The sequence below is a fragment of the Cyclopterus lumpus genome, chromosome 17 (genome assembly GCF_009769545.1).
Source record: "Cyclopterus lumpus isolate fCycLum1 chromosome 17, fCycLum1.pri, whole genome shotgun sequence".
NCBI lineage: Eukaryota > Metazoa > Chordata > Actinopteri > Perciformes > Cyclopteridae > Cyclopterus > Cyclopterus lumpus.
In genome coordinates this window covers 19820147-19834258 of record NC_046982.1, presented here as the reverse complement: position 1 = coordinate 19834258, position 14112 = coordinate 19820147, and the positions used below count along the sequence as shown (strand labels likewise).

The following is a 14112-nucleotide window of genomic DNA, read 5'->3' as shown; positions in this document are numbered from 1 at the left end:
AAAAAACAGCACATTTGAGAAGCTGGAATCAGAAAACATATTGAATTAAATAACTTAAAAGAAAATAGTCCACCCCAAAATCTAAACTTTTACATATTACTGTAGTGCAATTTATCCATCTCTAGATTGTTAAAGGGCCAGTTGCCCAGTTTTCTCCAATACAACGGAGATGAACTCAATGGTTCTGACATGAACAAGATTAACGAGGATTAACTTGAGTAACCAACTCGTGATTTATGAGGAAAAAAAAGACATCGCCGATGAGTTTTTCCTCGAATTCATTTGTTGGTCCTTTTTTTTTTTTTTTTGAGCGCCACAAGCCGAGTGCCGCACGGTCTCCAACAATCATCACGTCACACCAAAGCTAACCCAATGTATTAAAAACACCACATGTAAGAGGGTAAATGTGTAATTCTTTTATTTTGGGGGTGAACTGTCCCTTTAAATTAAACGATTAGCAATTAGCATGTCTGTTGCCGTACTCCTCGGTCCAGGACTAACTGCCATGCAAGTCTGTGTTGTTGTTTTTTTGCCATCATAAGCAAAAAAAACAAGTGGGTTAATTGCAGCTCTGGGCTATTTTACTATTGACCGGTTGAATGAATTGCAAACGCTCCGAGAAAACGCACCAATATAAATTCACCGTCTACACGAGGACTGAGCCGCGATGCTCGACGAGCCAGCGGAGCTTAACGGATAAGACTCTCTCTCCACATTAATCAAACGTGACCTAAAATTGTCCCCGGCTGGGCTATTTACATGTTGCAAAGCGTGAAGGGAACGAGGAGGACTCCCCAGCAGTCGGAGGTATATGGATGTTATCTCCGAGGAGGGTGGTGTTTTTTGTGTGTATGTATCGTACATCACCGTGTGTAATCCAGCCCCTCGTTTCCCTTGTACTCGGGGGGCAGTTATCACTTTCCTGTGGCTCTCAGTGCGCTGGTCTGTGTAGTCCTGAGCCTCTCGATCAGATGGGCTGGTATACGAGGCGCATATGAGAGTTTGTGTCTTCGGCGTGCATTCGCCCCATCGGGCCAAGACGGACTAATGGTTTTCTTGTTGCATGACCGGCGGTGACTTTTGTGGCACAGACCTTAGTAGTTTTTTTTTTGTTGTCTTTTCTGCACCCTCTCCGAGAGAGAGAGAGGGAGGGAGATAAATAGCGTCTTTTCCCATTTGTAGCTGCTCCTGCATCACCTCGCCGCCATAAAAATAAACCGAAAAAGCATATGACTCCGGTGAATTCAACATCTGGAGCAGTTTGTATGGATGGTTGAGCAAACAGGCCCCCGCAGAACCATCAGGTGTGATGCATGTTGCTCCGTGCTGCCGGGGCTCTGGGGGCTATAGATGGTGATGAAGATGTCCGGCCTCACAAGTGACGTACCTCTCTCTCTCTCTCTCTCTCTCTCTCTCTCTCTCTCTCTCTCTCTCTCTCTCTCTCTCTCTCTCTCTCTCTCTCTCTCTCTCTCTCTCTCTCTCTCTCTCTCTCTCTCTCTCTCTCTCTCTCTCTCTCTCTCTCTCTCTCTCTCTCTCTCTCTCTCTCTCTCTCTCTCTGCCCTTTTAGATGGAACGATCGCTGCAGGAAAATGTTCGCTCTATTTCAGAGGAACTGTTTTCTTAATAATTGCAACAAAAATTCTGCAACGTCATGCTTTTGGTTTAGTTTTAAATAAATGTGTACTCACCCACCCCACCCCTCTTATAAGTCAGTGCTACTCCCCCCCCTTGTCAAGTTTTGTTTATGCCTACTTTTTCAGCACGGCACTCCTTTTTTTTCACGCTTGAAATAGGTCAGTGAACAAAAACCACATGAAATAAAATGTATTTGAATCCGTTAACATACTAAATGGATGTGTGATGTCACTGTCTACATCCGCTCCCTTCCAGTGGCGCCTTTGGGACGAGCTGTCCCGACCTCGTACGTTTGGAGACGTTTAACTGGTCCCGGATTCCTGAACAGACCCGATTGGGATTCGGCTGCAGGAGGAATGAGCAGATTATTGATTACCCCCAAGTAGGGAAGATAAAGTGTGCAGGAACTCTTTTGTTGTGCGGTGTAGACGTTTGTTTCCGGATCGCGATCGATGCCGGGGGGCTTTAGATCGTGTCGGGTAAAAACTTTGTGACGGTCTCCTTTTCTTTCTTTCTTCTTTCTTCTTTCTCCTCCCCGCCCAATTATCAGCAGATCCAGACTGCACCACAATACGGGGGGGGGGGGGGGGGGGATTCAAAACACCTTGTCTCTCTCTCTCTCTCTCTCTCTCGCTCACCTGACATATTGACCGGACATGGCTGACACCATTTCAATCAGCCCGGATTTTCTGCCCTGTCACTTCTGGCAGAACTTCTTTTTGATTCGGGGCATAAGCAGAAATGGGGGGTCGGAAGTGAGACCTCCAGTGCATCAAACAGATGGCTCCTGACCTATGACCAGCGAATGGACCCCGCTCAGCGGGCTTGTGTAGGGGGGCACGGAGAGTCCATTCATGCGAGGTCCGATTCCTCCATCTCAGTGGGCTTTCTATAGCTACACACTGCACTGATTGTCTGTCACCGTGCAGCTTTTAAATCAGCGAAGGCGCGCCCGACTATATGGTGCGCCCTGCCACGCCAGGTTACAGTAAAAGTAGCAACACACATTCTGTGAAACACCTGGAGGAGTCAGGAGCTTTCTGACGAATAAAAAAAAAAAAAACACACACACACCGGGACCTGAAATACTCCTCAGGTTCATCCCAGATGGACGTCGCCTCGGTGCTCTTTGCGAGAAGAGATAATAAAAATATTTTGTAAACAATTTTTAAGTAGGTTTGTTGATGATATTTTTGCATCCAGAGCCGAGACTTTAACGCCGCTGATGAGCAGTATGGGTGTAAAGAAGGTTTTGCTGCCACACTGCACTGGCTGGATGGAACTGCGGGTGCTGCTCCTGCAACGTGAAGCTTATACATCCCCATGCAAATCATACAATCATTTTTTTTTTTTTTAAAAGAGGGTGTTTCATCACGAGGTCCATTAGAAGTGAAGTGTTCAATCTCAGTGCATCACACACACACACACATACACACACACAAAAATGTGACCGATGAGAAGATGGTATGCTTCATTATGCATGTGCTCATATTATAGGCGATTGGTACATAAATCCTGGTGCGCAAAAAGCATTGTGTGCATTGAGGCAGATTACATCTCAAAAAAAAAAAGTGCATTAATGACTCGTTTCATGGGTGTTTGCCACAATAACTACGTCCGTCGCACACTGTATTTATGAGGCAACCCCAGAAAATAAAGAAGCTGTAGAGGCTTACCTGGTTTTCTAGTAACAGGTGGTGATGTCTTATATTAGATCCCCGTTGGACTGCGATCCCTCATGTGACGGAGGCTTTTTTGGGGGGGGGGTGGGGGGTGGGGGGTTAATATATGCAACGGTTGCTTTTAAAACATCTCGGCGAAAATCACAATGTATCCCTTGTGGCAGCATCGCCCACACGGCATCCTGGTCCGCTGGAGCCTCCTCTCTCTGTAGCGACACGGCAAGAAGAAGAAGAAGAAGAAGAATAAGAAGAAGAAGAAGAAGAAGGAGGAGGAGGAGGAGGAGAAAACAGCCCGCACTCCTCGCGCATAAAACCAGACTGGTCCATGTTTTTCCTTGGGCAGCGGCAGGTTTCAGGGCTTCCTCTCCGTCGACGTCTCCGGCAGCGGGTCCGGTGCCGCGGCTCCGAGTCCGCCTCTCCCTCGCATCGCGCTGCCAAAACGACTGAAGCCGTGGAGATCACACGCGGCGTCGGTTTGACGCGCGCGCGTTTTTTTTTATACCAGAGGCACCCCGCGCAACTCTGGGTAAATTAATATTACATGGCTCTACTTTTTGCCCCCCCCCCCCCCCTCCCACACGCACACACACACACACACACTGTTTCTAGGTAGGCTACGCACAGTTACACCCGAGCTAGACACGCGCAAACATCTCACTAAGCGTTCACTACCCTCTGCCAATTACGTTTGTGCGTGCACTGCGGTCCTCTAGTGTGTGTGTGTGTGTGTGTGTGTGTGTGTGTGTGTGTGTGTGTGTGTGAATTACCCCCCACCCCCTTACAAAATGAGCTCTGCCTTTTAACGCAACGCCCACACCTTAAAGTTAATTCCACGTTGGTGTGTGAACAACTTTCCTGAGCTAAATGGCATTTTAAAAAAAGCAGGGAGGGGGGGGGGCCCTACAGCACACAGTGGCCCTACAATATGCAATCACTCCGTAGTATTTGTTCCATTTCCCCGAGGGGGAGGGAGGGGGGGGGGGGGCGGCGAGCAGCTGCGCGAGCTGACCAGGTGTTCCTCGTCGCTGTCCTCGTGCCAGCTGAGGAGTCCGTTTTCCTCCACAGCGACGCAAGCCGACTCCTCTGACGTTTCAGAGACGGCTCTCCATCGAGCACGGAGGAAGCACGTGCACGTCAACGGCGCAGGATTGATACCCTGACGGCCACCGTACTTATTCGGTATACGCCAGTGCACACTGTTGCAAGCGGGATTCAATCGATTGGGACCGACTGCTTCATCATAACTGGCATCTTGACCTTTGACCCTCCTGCGCAAAGGATTGTGGGTCAGCATAGTGTGTAGTGTGTTTGGCATACTGAATTTGACACACTAATAATATGTATTGGGACGTACTCGTAATCTTTACCTGGCATAGTATGATAGTATGGGTATTGGAACGCAGTATGCCAAAAACAACAGGATGTCCTACTGCATCCAGTTGCAGTATGTAAGCCAGCATGCTTTTACCCACAATCCTCAGCGCAGTTCATATATGAGCAAGAGGGTCAAAGTTCAAGCCCGAAATATTGCGGGGAAGGAGAACGTCCCAGGGCAGCTGCAGTATGAGGTAAACGCAGTTGCAAATCTCTTTTTTTTCCTGAAGGGGTTGCTTAATAAAAATAAAAGAAAGCTGCAGCTCCAGACCAGTAAACAGCTTCCTGTCTGTCCTGCGGTCTACATGGGAGACGTTTGTCACCACAAACCATGATATTTACCCAAACCTAAGGAGATTTATGGCAGACGTCTCTAATATGCTGCTCAGGGGGTTATCTGCTGGTGTGATTCAGGCGGCATTCCTCCGGTTCTGAAAAGTGAAGCTAATACGAAGTGCATTCTTTCTAATGGCCATCGGGGGGGGGGACTCCTCTGGTTGCAAAAACAGGTTTGATTGTATAGAAGGTCTATTAGACAATAACCCGACTTCTCACTTGATTTATTACCTAAAATGATCTGCCAAAGTGGGATCAGTTGTGGGTATTTCACAGTGTGAATCTGAAGAAGTATAAAGTTAACGCTATAAACAAACTACATTACAGTCGCATTGGGCACCATTATACACAAAAACGGTTGTTTTGCAGTCTCATTTAGCCACTTGTTAGTTTTTCTTTAAAAGCCCTCAAAAAGCTAAATGTTCACAAGAGGAATATTTACTAATACATTTTAAATTTTAGAGCAAATGTTTTCAGATTGTAATAACCACATAATGACTTGGAAATTTACAAAAACCATCGACTTCGAGAAGTTAAATTGCTAACTCATTTCCAATTGTTATGAATAATTCCTGCAGCACTCTATTGATACCAAAGGTCAGATTCTGACCTCCTGTACATAGTGTTAATTTGTGCACACTCAAAATACAGCAATTATGAAATAAATAGGTGCACAAAAGGTATTCACATACACGGTGTACTCATATATATATATATATATATGTGGATTAAAAGTAAACAAAAGCCTGTGTGGGCGAAAAAGCTGAAGCAAAGGCCGCTCCCAGAAACTCAAGAAAAGATAAGCAGCATTACATTAAATAAAAAATAATGAGGAATGGAAAGGCAATTACAAAACAAAAAAGAAATTAGGAAAGAAGAAAGAAAAACACCGTCTCAGTCCAGTTGTTCATCCCTTTGATTGGGAAGTTAACAATGTTGGTTTCAGGTGTTTCTTTTAAAAAGAAGATCACGAATGATGGACAATATGCAACATTCAATGGAAATGTAACCACGTAGAAGAAGATGACACCTGTGTGTTGCTTTTGAGAAGCTGCTGTTGCCTCTCAAGGGGGAAAAAAAAAGCAGCTTTTTATTATGGGGAAAAAAAAAATCGTGTTCACGTTTTAATTGAGCACCATTTTTTTTTTTTGTGCTCGCGTTGCATTATCCCGCCAAGGACCATTATCCCGCCAAGGGCCAAGGATACACGGCTTGTACTCGGTTAATTAATAAACTACAGCCTTTTGCTTTTTCAGAACATACAGCGATATGATTTGAGTCGGTGCGCCGTGCTTTTTATTCCCTCTTCGTGACCCTCTGGCATCCTCTCACGCTGCTCCCTGACGCGTCCTCGTCGCCACATGCAGCCACCTCCTGAATGTGTGACGGTAGAGAGAGTTATTATGCACAGATAACCTTCCCGTCCCTCTTTTTTTTTTTTTTATAAATCCAACCGTGGGCACAAAGGGAAACTTTCCATGATCTGCAATTATGTCTTCCAGATAAGATAAAGCCGTTCACAATTAACTGAAGGCTTGCCCCGGACATTAAGGTGCTTTTCATATCTGCTGACCTAGCCAATCAAACTGCTCCGGGAGCTGCGTTTTGATATCACTAAAGCCTTTTCCCTTTTGTGTGTTTCCTTTTTTTTCTCTCTCTCTCTCTCTCTCTCGCTCTCCTTCTTCTCCTGCCTTGTTACCTTTTTCTTTTTTAGATGTTCAACTCTTGCTGCCCCCTTTGCCAGAAGAGCCGAGTTGAACACAAGGGGGCGTAGGCTGCTAAGTTTGCCTCTCCGTGTCCAGTTCGGCAGCAGCAGGGGTAGATTTTGATTACAGCATCATGTCTGACCTTGAGAGGGGAACTACTCTAACATTTGCATCTCAAGGAGGACTGCCTTATTGCATTAACGGAGAGGAGATGCGTGGCTTTCTCCACACACACACACACACACACACACACACACACAACTGCATTAGGGAGGGCCGTCCTCGGGCAAAGGCACAGAATGACAATGCCTTGGTTGGTTGGTTTGATCATGAAGCCACAGATTTGTCCGTTCAACAGCTTGTATACATGGGCGACATCTTCTATTCTGATATATGTCATACCTCGATTACGATATATATATATATATATATATATATATATATATATATATATATATATATCACGACATGGTATATGTTCTATATATTAATAGCCACAGGGTGAAGCCTGTTTACGATACTCCTGCGTGAATTTAATACGCGGCAAATGAAAAGTACACTGTATTTTGGTTGAAATTAACACAACAGTTTGAAGAGAAATGAAAGATTCAGATATATACACTGACTTTGATTACATGCATGCACACAAGAGTAAGACAATATATTAATAATTTAACCACACTGGGGTATTTTCCCAGATGCAGTATTCATATCAATTCTGATTTCCTGAGAGATTTAAGCCATTATGTGCTCATGTCATTATCAATTTAGACAACATAATCGCACATCACGATACCTGGAAATAATATATATTATATATATATATATATATATATATATATATATATATAAAGAAATGTTCATGATTAGGAGTGCTGGTGTCGGTTCAAAATAAAAGATATGGCACAGGATAATCAGTCCCCAGAGGTTTCTAGCACAACAATCATCAGTGGCGTGATGCACACTGTGCAGTGATTACATGAGCGATGGCATTTTGAATAAATAACCTCCAACTCTTCTCTTATTTTATTTCCCTTGCACTTCAATCTCATCCATATACACTTACACCCTCGCCACGCTCACCAGTCCAGCTCAAAGCACCTGTCTAGCTGGAGAGCATGGCTTCAACCCAGCCCCTAGGGGGGGTTATGTGCTCCTGTAGGCCCGAGCTGCGTGGTAAAAAGCGACTTTTAATTGGTTTGAGGTCCCCGAGTATGTAAAGAGAAGTGGGTTGGCTCCTCCCATGCACCTGATGGGGAGTATTTACAGCTCTTTACAGCTACTCGCTGCACTGTTTCCAAGAGCGCAGCGACGCACCATGACTCTCCACTGGACTTAAGCAATAAGGATTTTCCCCGTCTCCACGCAGTGAACTCGCAGCTGTGTATTTTATTTATTTTTTTCACGACAAAAAAAAAAGTTTGGCAAAAGTTTTGCCCACCAGTTATTTTTTTCAAGATGCCACGCTCTTTTCTGGTCAAGAAACACATAAACTCCGCGAGGAAGCCAAATTACAGTGAGCTGGAGAGCCCCACAGGTAAAGTGTTCAAAGTCAAGGACCTGTCTGACTTTTTTAACAACTTGTAGTCGAGTTTTATCTTGTTTTTTTAACTTAACAAAAGTTGTCAAACTTTATTGACCAACTTTTTTAAATACTCGATCACTCATTCTCCTTTCTTTTTCCTGTTTCCAGTGTTCATCACGCCGCACATCTACCGGGGCATCCCCCAGCAGGAGATCCTGAGCCCGGCCGCGTACAGCCCCATCACCGTGTGGACTACCAGCAACTTGCCGCTGTCCCCGCTCCCCAGCGACCTCTCCCCCATCTCTGGATACCCGTCGTCGCTCTCCGACGCCTCCTCCAAAGACCACAGCGGCTCCGAGAGCCCGAGGAGCGATGAAGACGAGCCGATGCTGCCCAAACTGACAGACCCTCACGGGGTGGAGGCAGAGAAATTCCAATGCGGATTGTGCAGCAAGTCCTACTCCACGTACTCTGGACTGCTTAAGCACAAACAGCTGCACTGCGACGCCCAGACGAGGAAATCCTTCAGTTGTAAATACTGCGAGAAGGAGTACGTGAGCCTGGGGGCTCTCAAAATGCACATCAGGACTCACACGTTGCCTTGTGTTTGCAAAATATGTGGGAAGGCGTTCTCCAGACCGTGGCTGCTCCAAGGACACATCAGGACGCACACCGGTGAGTGGATGATGGGGGGTGTAGGGGGGGGGATACCAGAGGGGCCTTCAGAAGAGGGCTGCATTGCACGTTGCATTGATTCAACCTTTTTATAGTGCATGATTTTTACAGATCAAAACTCTCACAATCGTATTACTTCCTGTGTCGGTTTTGACTTTGTGCTTGTGTGTTGAAAAGAAATAAAATATTCGGGGAGGAAGAAAATGTCATGTTCACAATCCAACAACACTGTGTTGCAACCAGCCCTGGAAATTAATAACAGCGAGACGTTCATGTGTCCGTGGGCTATGTTTGACAGTGTCTTTTCTTCTTCTTCTCCTTCTTCTTCTTGACAGGAGAGAAGCCGTTCTCCTGCCCCCACTGCAACAGGGCTTTTGCGGACAGGTCCAATCTCAGGGCTCACCTACAGACCCATTCGGATGTGAAAAAATACCAATGCAAGAACTGCTCCAAAACCTTCTCCAGGATGTCTCTCCTGCACAAGCACGAGGAATCTGGTTGTTGTGTAGCACACTGAACTGGGATACTTTTACCAACACCAACCACCACCACCAGAAGAAGAAAAAAGAAAACAAAACCCTCTTGTTGCTTCTATGTTTGTTTTTGTTTTGTTTTTTTCCCCCAGGAGAACTGTCAGGGAATCACTTCGAAGGGGGTTTGTTCCCAAATATGCAGACTTTTTTTTTTTTCTTCTTCTTCTTCTTCTTCTTCTTCCTTCTTCTCCTTGGAGCGGTCCATTTCATTTCAAAGTGAGAAATATCTCTGCGCTCACGTGCTTCTCGTTTCAAAGCAGTTGTTTCTGCGTCGAGCTCATGTACTTACTTTACCTACCTGTGCTATTCATGCACTTTTTTTTTCTTCTGCATGTCTAGAATGTTTTATATGCCTTCACAAATGTTATCGTCAGTGTTTTTTTTGTCTTATCAATGGCTGTCATGCAGTCCTCCACTTTTCCTTTTTTTTCTATACGGACCACACAAACGATACCAAAAAAGGCGCATTATGAATGACAGTACACACATATATAACAAGAGGAATACCGAAGCCATTGTTACTTAGGGAACAAGTGCAAACTTTAGTTTTTAGGGTGAAATTATGTTTAACTTTTTTTGCACAGTCATTAGAAAACAGTTTGCCAGCACTCGAATAGCAGAACAAACCTTTCTCAAAAGTGCCTCAGTTTGTCTTGGCAATAATATGTATTATTCAACAGTTTTCCTGTTATATTTTTTATATATTGAATGTAAGCGTGACTGAGATGATTGTATATTTACAGTGGAAAAACTGTGACGCGGAATGACTTTTCATATTTTTTTTCATATTTTTCATGACACTTTTATTTTTTTAGAAATAAAGTTTCGTGACATTTTGTATAATTTTCATTTTTTGGCATCTTTTTCAAGTCGCTCAGCTCGTTCATCGGGACTCCAGCATGCATCCGTCGATTGTCGAGCGCTTCAAACGGGAGAACTGAAATGATATTTAATCCGTCTTGCACCATCTCATGTTATGGAGAGGCATTAAAAGAAAAGGGGCGGAGCGAGGTGACTCGGCCCTGAATCAGGCCTGAACCTGTTCCTTGTGAACCTGTCCAGACATCAAACAATCTCGAAATTTAACACATACTAGCTATATTGATCTGCACTCACTTGTTATACCCTTTGAGGGCCACATGACTTTCTCTACCTAAGTGTGTGTGTGTGTGTGTGTGTGTAAAGTTTAAATGCAAGGGCGTCGTTCTTCGTTTTTTAGAAAGTAATCCGAAAAATCTCACGTCATCAATGTAATGTAACTTGAGAAAAGTGAGTTTTATTTTATTTTTGTTATCTTCCTGCTCAATCATAATAACAATCACTGCAGGGGCAACACACACACACACACAAACACACACACACACAGACACACACACACACAAACACACACACACAGACACACACACACAAACACACACACAGACTCCCACAAACACACACACACACACAGGGCACTCAGATATCTAGATTTTAATATGTTTTCACAAATAGCTCACATTTGCATTTGCTTTGACAACCTCTTTGAATTTTTGGGACGCTTGCCCATCGAGGATTAAACGGACGTCCTCGGGCCACGTTTTGTTGTCTTTTTTTTTGTCGTAACGGCGTCGACATCGCAGCAGATAGAGGAGAGAACCGAGAAAAAAAAAGAAAAGAAAGTGCGACGCCTTGAGGGATACAGTCACAGTCGAACTCTTTTCTAACGAACCCCCGGGAGTGTGTGTTTCTGTTCACCCCTAATGCCCAAAAGCTACTGACCTGAGTGATGCGAGCTGAAGAAACAAGACACTTGTGGCCTCCCTCCCTACCCCCCCACCCCTGGAGGTAGATTCTCCTCGCTTGTGAATCATCGTCGAAAAAAAAAAAAGAAGCTATTCCAGGTGGGAAAGCAGGTGCAAACCGGGGAAGGCTGCAAAAAAAAAACGCAAGCCTGCCGGTGCAACTGACACATGTGGAAACCTCAGCCGTGACCTAACGCGGGAGCATCACAGGCGGCGGTTTCCTATTATTCAGATCGTAAAAAAAAAAGAAAAGTAAAGTGCCATCGAGAGGGCCACTCCGCCGCCGCCGACATAGCTAAGCTGTTTGTCCTCACTCTCTTAATATCTTTTATTCCATAGGCAACACTTTGTCATGCTAGTGTCAGAGAGGAGCAAACACAATGAACGCGCGATGCCAATTAGCCTCGCGATCGTGTGAGATTTCCCCCTTTTTTTTTTTTTTTAACAACAACAATTAACCGCGTGACAGATTTCTTGGATAACAACAACACGTTAAATGCTTCCCCCCCCCCTCCACCACCCCCCCCCCCCCCCCCCCCCATCCCAACATGAATATTTGATTTAGCCATTGTGATAATAGTGGGAGGAGAAGGGGGAGCTCATTTTGTTCTAAAGCGTATGCCTGTTAGAAGACGTGTTAAAGAATGCGAGATCAAATATTTGTTAGGTGTTGGAGGCTGTTAATACTCGAGTTGTGAATCCCCCCCCCCCCCCCCCACCCCCCTCCCAAGGCGCCAAAATGCAGGTAGATGGCTCGTGGGTGTGTTTTTTTTTTTTTTTACACAAGAATCTCTGTGCTGAAAAATAATTGCGAAGATGAGATTAAATTTGATCGGCTCATTTCAACTAGAACGAACAATATTGGAGAATTAAATCGTCCGTCATATTCAATGCAAAAGAAAAATGAATTGTGCCTTTTGCCGCGGCCTATTTTATTTTATTTAGCCGTCTGCACGTTTCACTTAACTGTGAAATGTTGTGAGGAAGAGGCTGAAAAGAGGCTGAATAAGTTCATTTCATCATTTTTCAGTTCAAATCAAAAGCGCCGACTATAACAAAGTAATTTCACTATTGATGAATCTGATTATTTTGAATTAAATACCAGTCATATTTTCAACCCACAGCACCACGGTGATGTTTAAAACTGCTTATTACATGTGGCGTGTGACAAAAGAAAAGACATTTGAGAAGCTGGAAGTTGGCCTTAAAAATGACTAAAAGGACGAATCAACAAATAAAAATAGTTGTGGGTTTAAATTGATGTCAATCAAACACTTTATTGGAGCTGAAATGAGCCTTCATGTTCATTTCGGGTGGAAGCCCATCATCCTTTTGTTTTTGGTAAATGTTGACGATACCATTAAAGCCCCGGATTCATGATACCATTTTGTTTGATCATGTATTTTATATCACGTGTAAAATAAATGTCCTCAATTTGCACAGATGAGCGCTTGGAGGGGGGGGGGGGGGTCCTCAGAGGGCCGCGTGTTCGACGTAAAGGAGGTCGCAGCTCTCCGATAAAAAAAAAAAAAACTGCTGACTTTATGGTGAATCGGGGAGTGTGATTTCTTTATGAACATCAAGTGGAACAAATAAAGTTGAGGGCGCCCTCTGAGGTCTGATTGTCTTAGCTGGGAAGTGATCCCCCCCCCCCACCACATCAGAAGAGAGATGATTGTGTATTCCCCCTTTGACTCCGACCGCCCGGAGAAATATTTGCCCCTGTTTATTGACGATATTCTCTTTTTTTCCGCTTTACGACTACTTAGAACGGCCGGGGAGGTGCATATTCTCCAGATGATACGCCGGGTTTTTTTCGCCTCTAATTGCGCGGCAACGGCGGTTAGAAATGGCCGCTGAGCCTCACACGGGGCTCAGAAACTATTTTTTTGTTTGGAGTCCAGACAGAGGCTGTTGTGTCGTCTTAATCAATAGCTCCGCGGTGTCTCTCTCTCTTTTTTTTTTTGTCGAGCAGAGGTCAGCTGTCAAAAGATCCTGTGATCATATTTACTTGATTGTATTTCCTCCTTAATGTTCAAACCCGCAAAAACCCCGTGACCGCAGCTGTGAAAGATCGTCTCTCCCGCTAACAACGCGGCCCATTGTGACCGCCGAGCATTTCGACCCGCTGAAAGTTGTCCTTTGTACCAAAATGTTTTCACTCTTTAACAGTTTTATTGAGTTAAAAAGAAACATTTAGCAGTGCATAGACAATTAAGAGTTTATGAAGAGAAAAGGACATTAAAAGCTCATTAAATGTCGCACCGTCTCGGTTTCGTTGGCAGGTTTTTGTCCGTCTACTTGTGATATTTAACAGAAATCAATAAAATATAATCATCCGCAATCTGACACGTCTTAAAAAGTGATTTAAAAGGTATTTTAACCACTAGACTTTCACTAGAGTCCGAATCTGAGATGAGGAGACGCCAGCCGAGTGTTCATTTCCTGTTTCTGTGTCATGTGGGTTTCGCCACAGGCCCCGCCCCCCTTTTGGAGACCAGCAGAGCCCCCTGAGTCCATTAGCTCCAATGGGAGAAGTGAACGTAAAAAAACACAGATTATGAGTGATTGTTTTTGCTCCACAGTCATCCGAGTAGAAAATCAGGATAAAATGTACGTTGATCGAGAGCAACACACTTACGACACCTGGCAACTAACGTGATTGATTATTTTTGTGCATAAACACACACAAAAACACAAAAAAACCAACAATAAAAGTCCTTTTATCTTCTTACGACTACATGTTACATTATGAACAGTTTACAAGTGTTAAGACACTGCTAGTTATTTGAAATTGTGAAGTTTACGTTTAAATGTTAGAGGATGAACATGTGTTGACAGATTTTGAATCATGTTGGGAGTTTG

At 44.3% G+C, this 14112-nt stretch overlaps 1 protein-coding gene across 1 annotated transcript; it reads left to right on the top strand.

Annotated features, from left to right (window-relative positions):
- Window positions 1–8032: 8032 nt before the first annotated feature.
- snai2 (snail family zinc finger 2) lies at window positions 8033–10315 on the top strand. Its single transcript, XM_034556433.1, has 3 exons — window positions 8033–8270; window positions 8427–8933; window positions 9269–10315. Exons 1-3 carry the CDS (start codon window positions 8192–8194, stop codon window positions 9448–9450), a joined length of 768 nt encoding a protein of 255 aa, XP_034412324.1. The 5' UTR covers window positions 8033–8191; the 3' UTR covers window positions 9451–10315.
- The last annotated feature ends 3797 nt before the right edge of the window (window positions 10316–14112 follow it).

Excerpts from the sequence above, each read along its gene's own strand:
- snai2 (XM_034556433.1), top strand. The coding sequence starts at position 8,192 with ATGCCACGCTCTTTTCTGGTCAAGAAACACATAAACTCCGCGAGGAAG. Across the intron at positions 8,271-8,426 it reads TGAGCTGGAGAGCCCCACAG|TGTTCATCACGCCGCACATC; the intron begins GTAAAGTGTTCA and ends TCCTGTTTCCAG. Across the intron at positions 8,934-9,268 it reads ACACATCAGGACGCACACCG|GAGAGAAGCCGTTCTCCTGC; the intron begins GTGAGTGGATGA and ends TCTTCTTGACAG.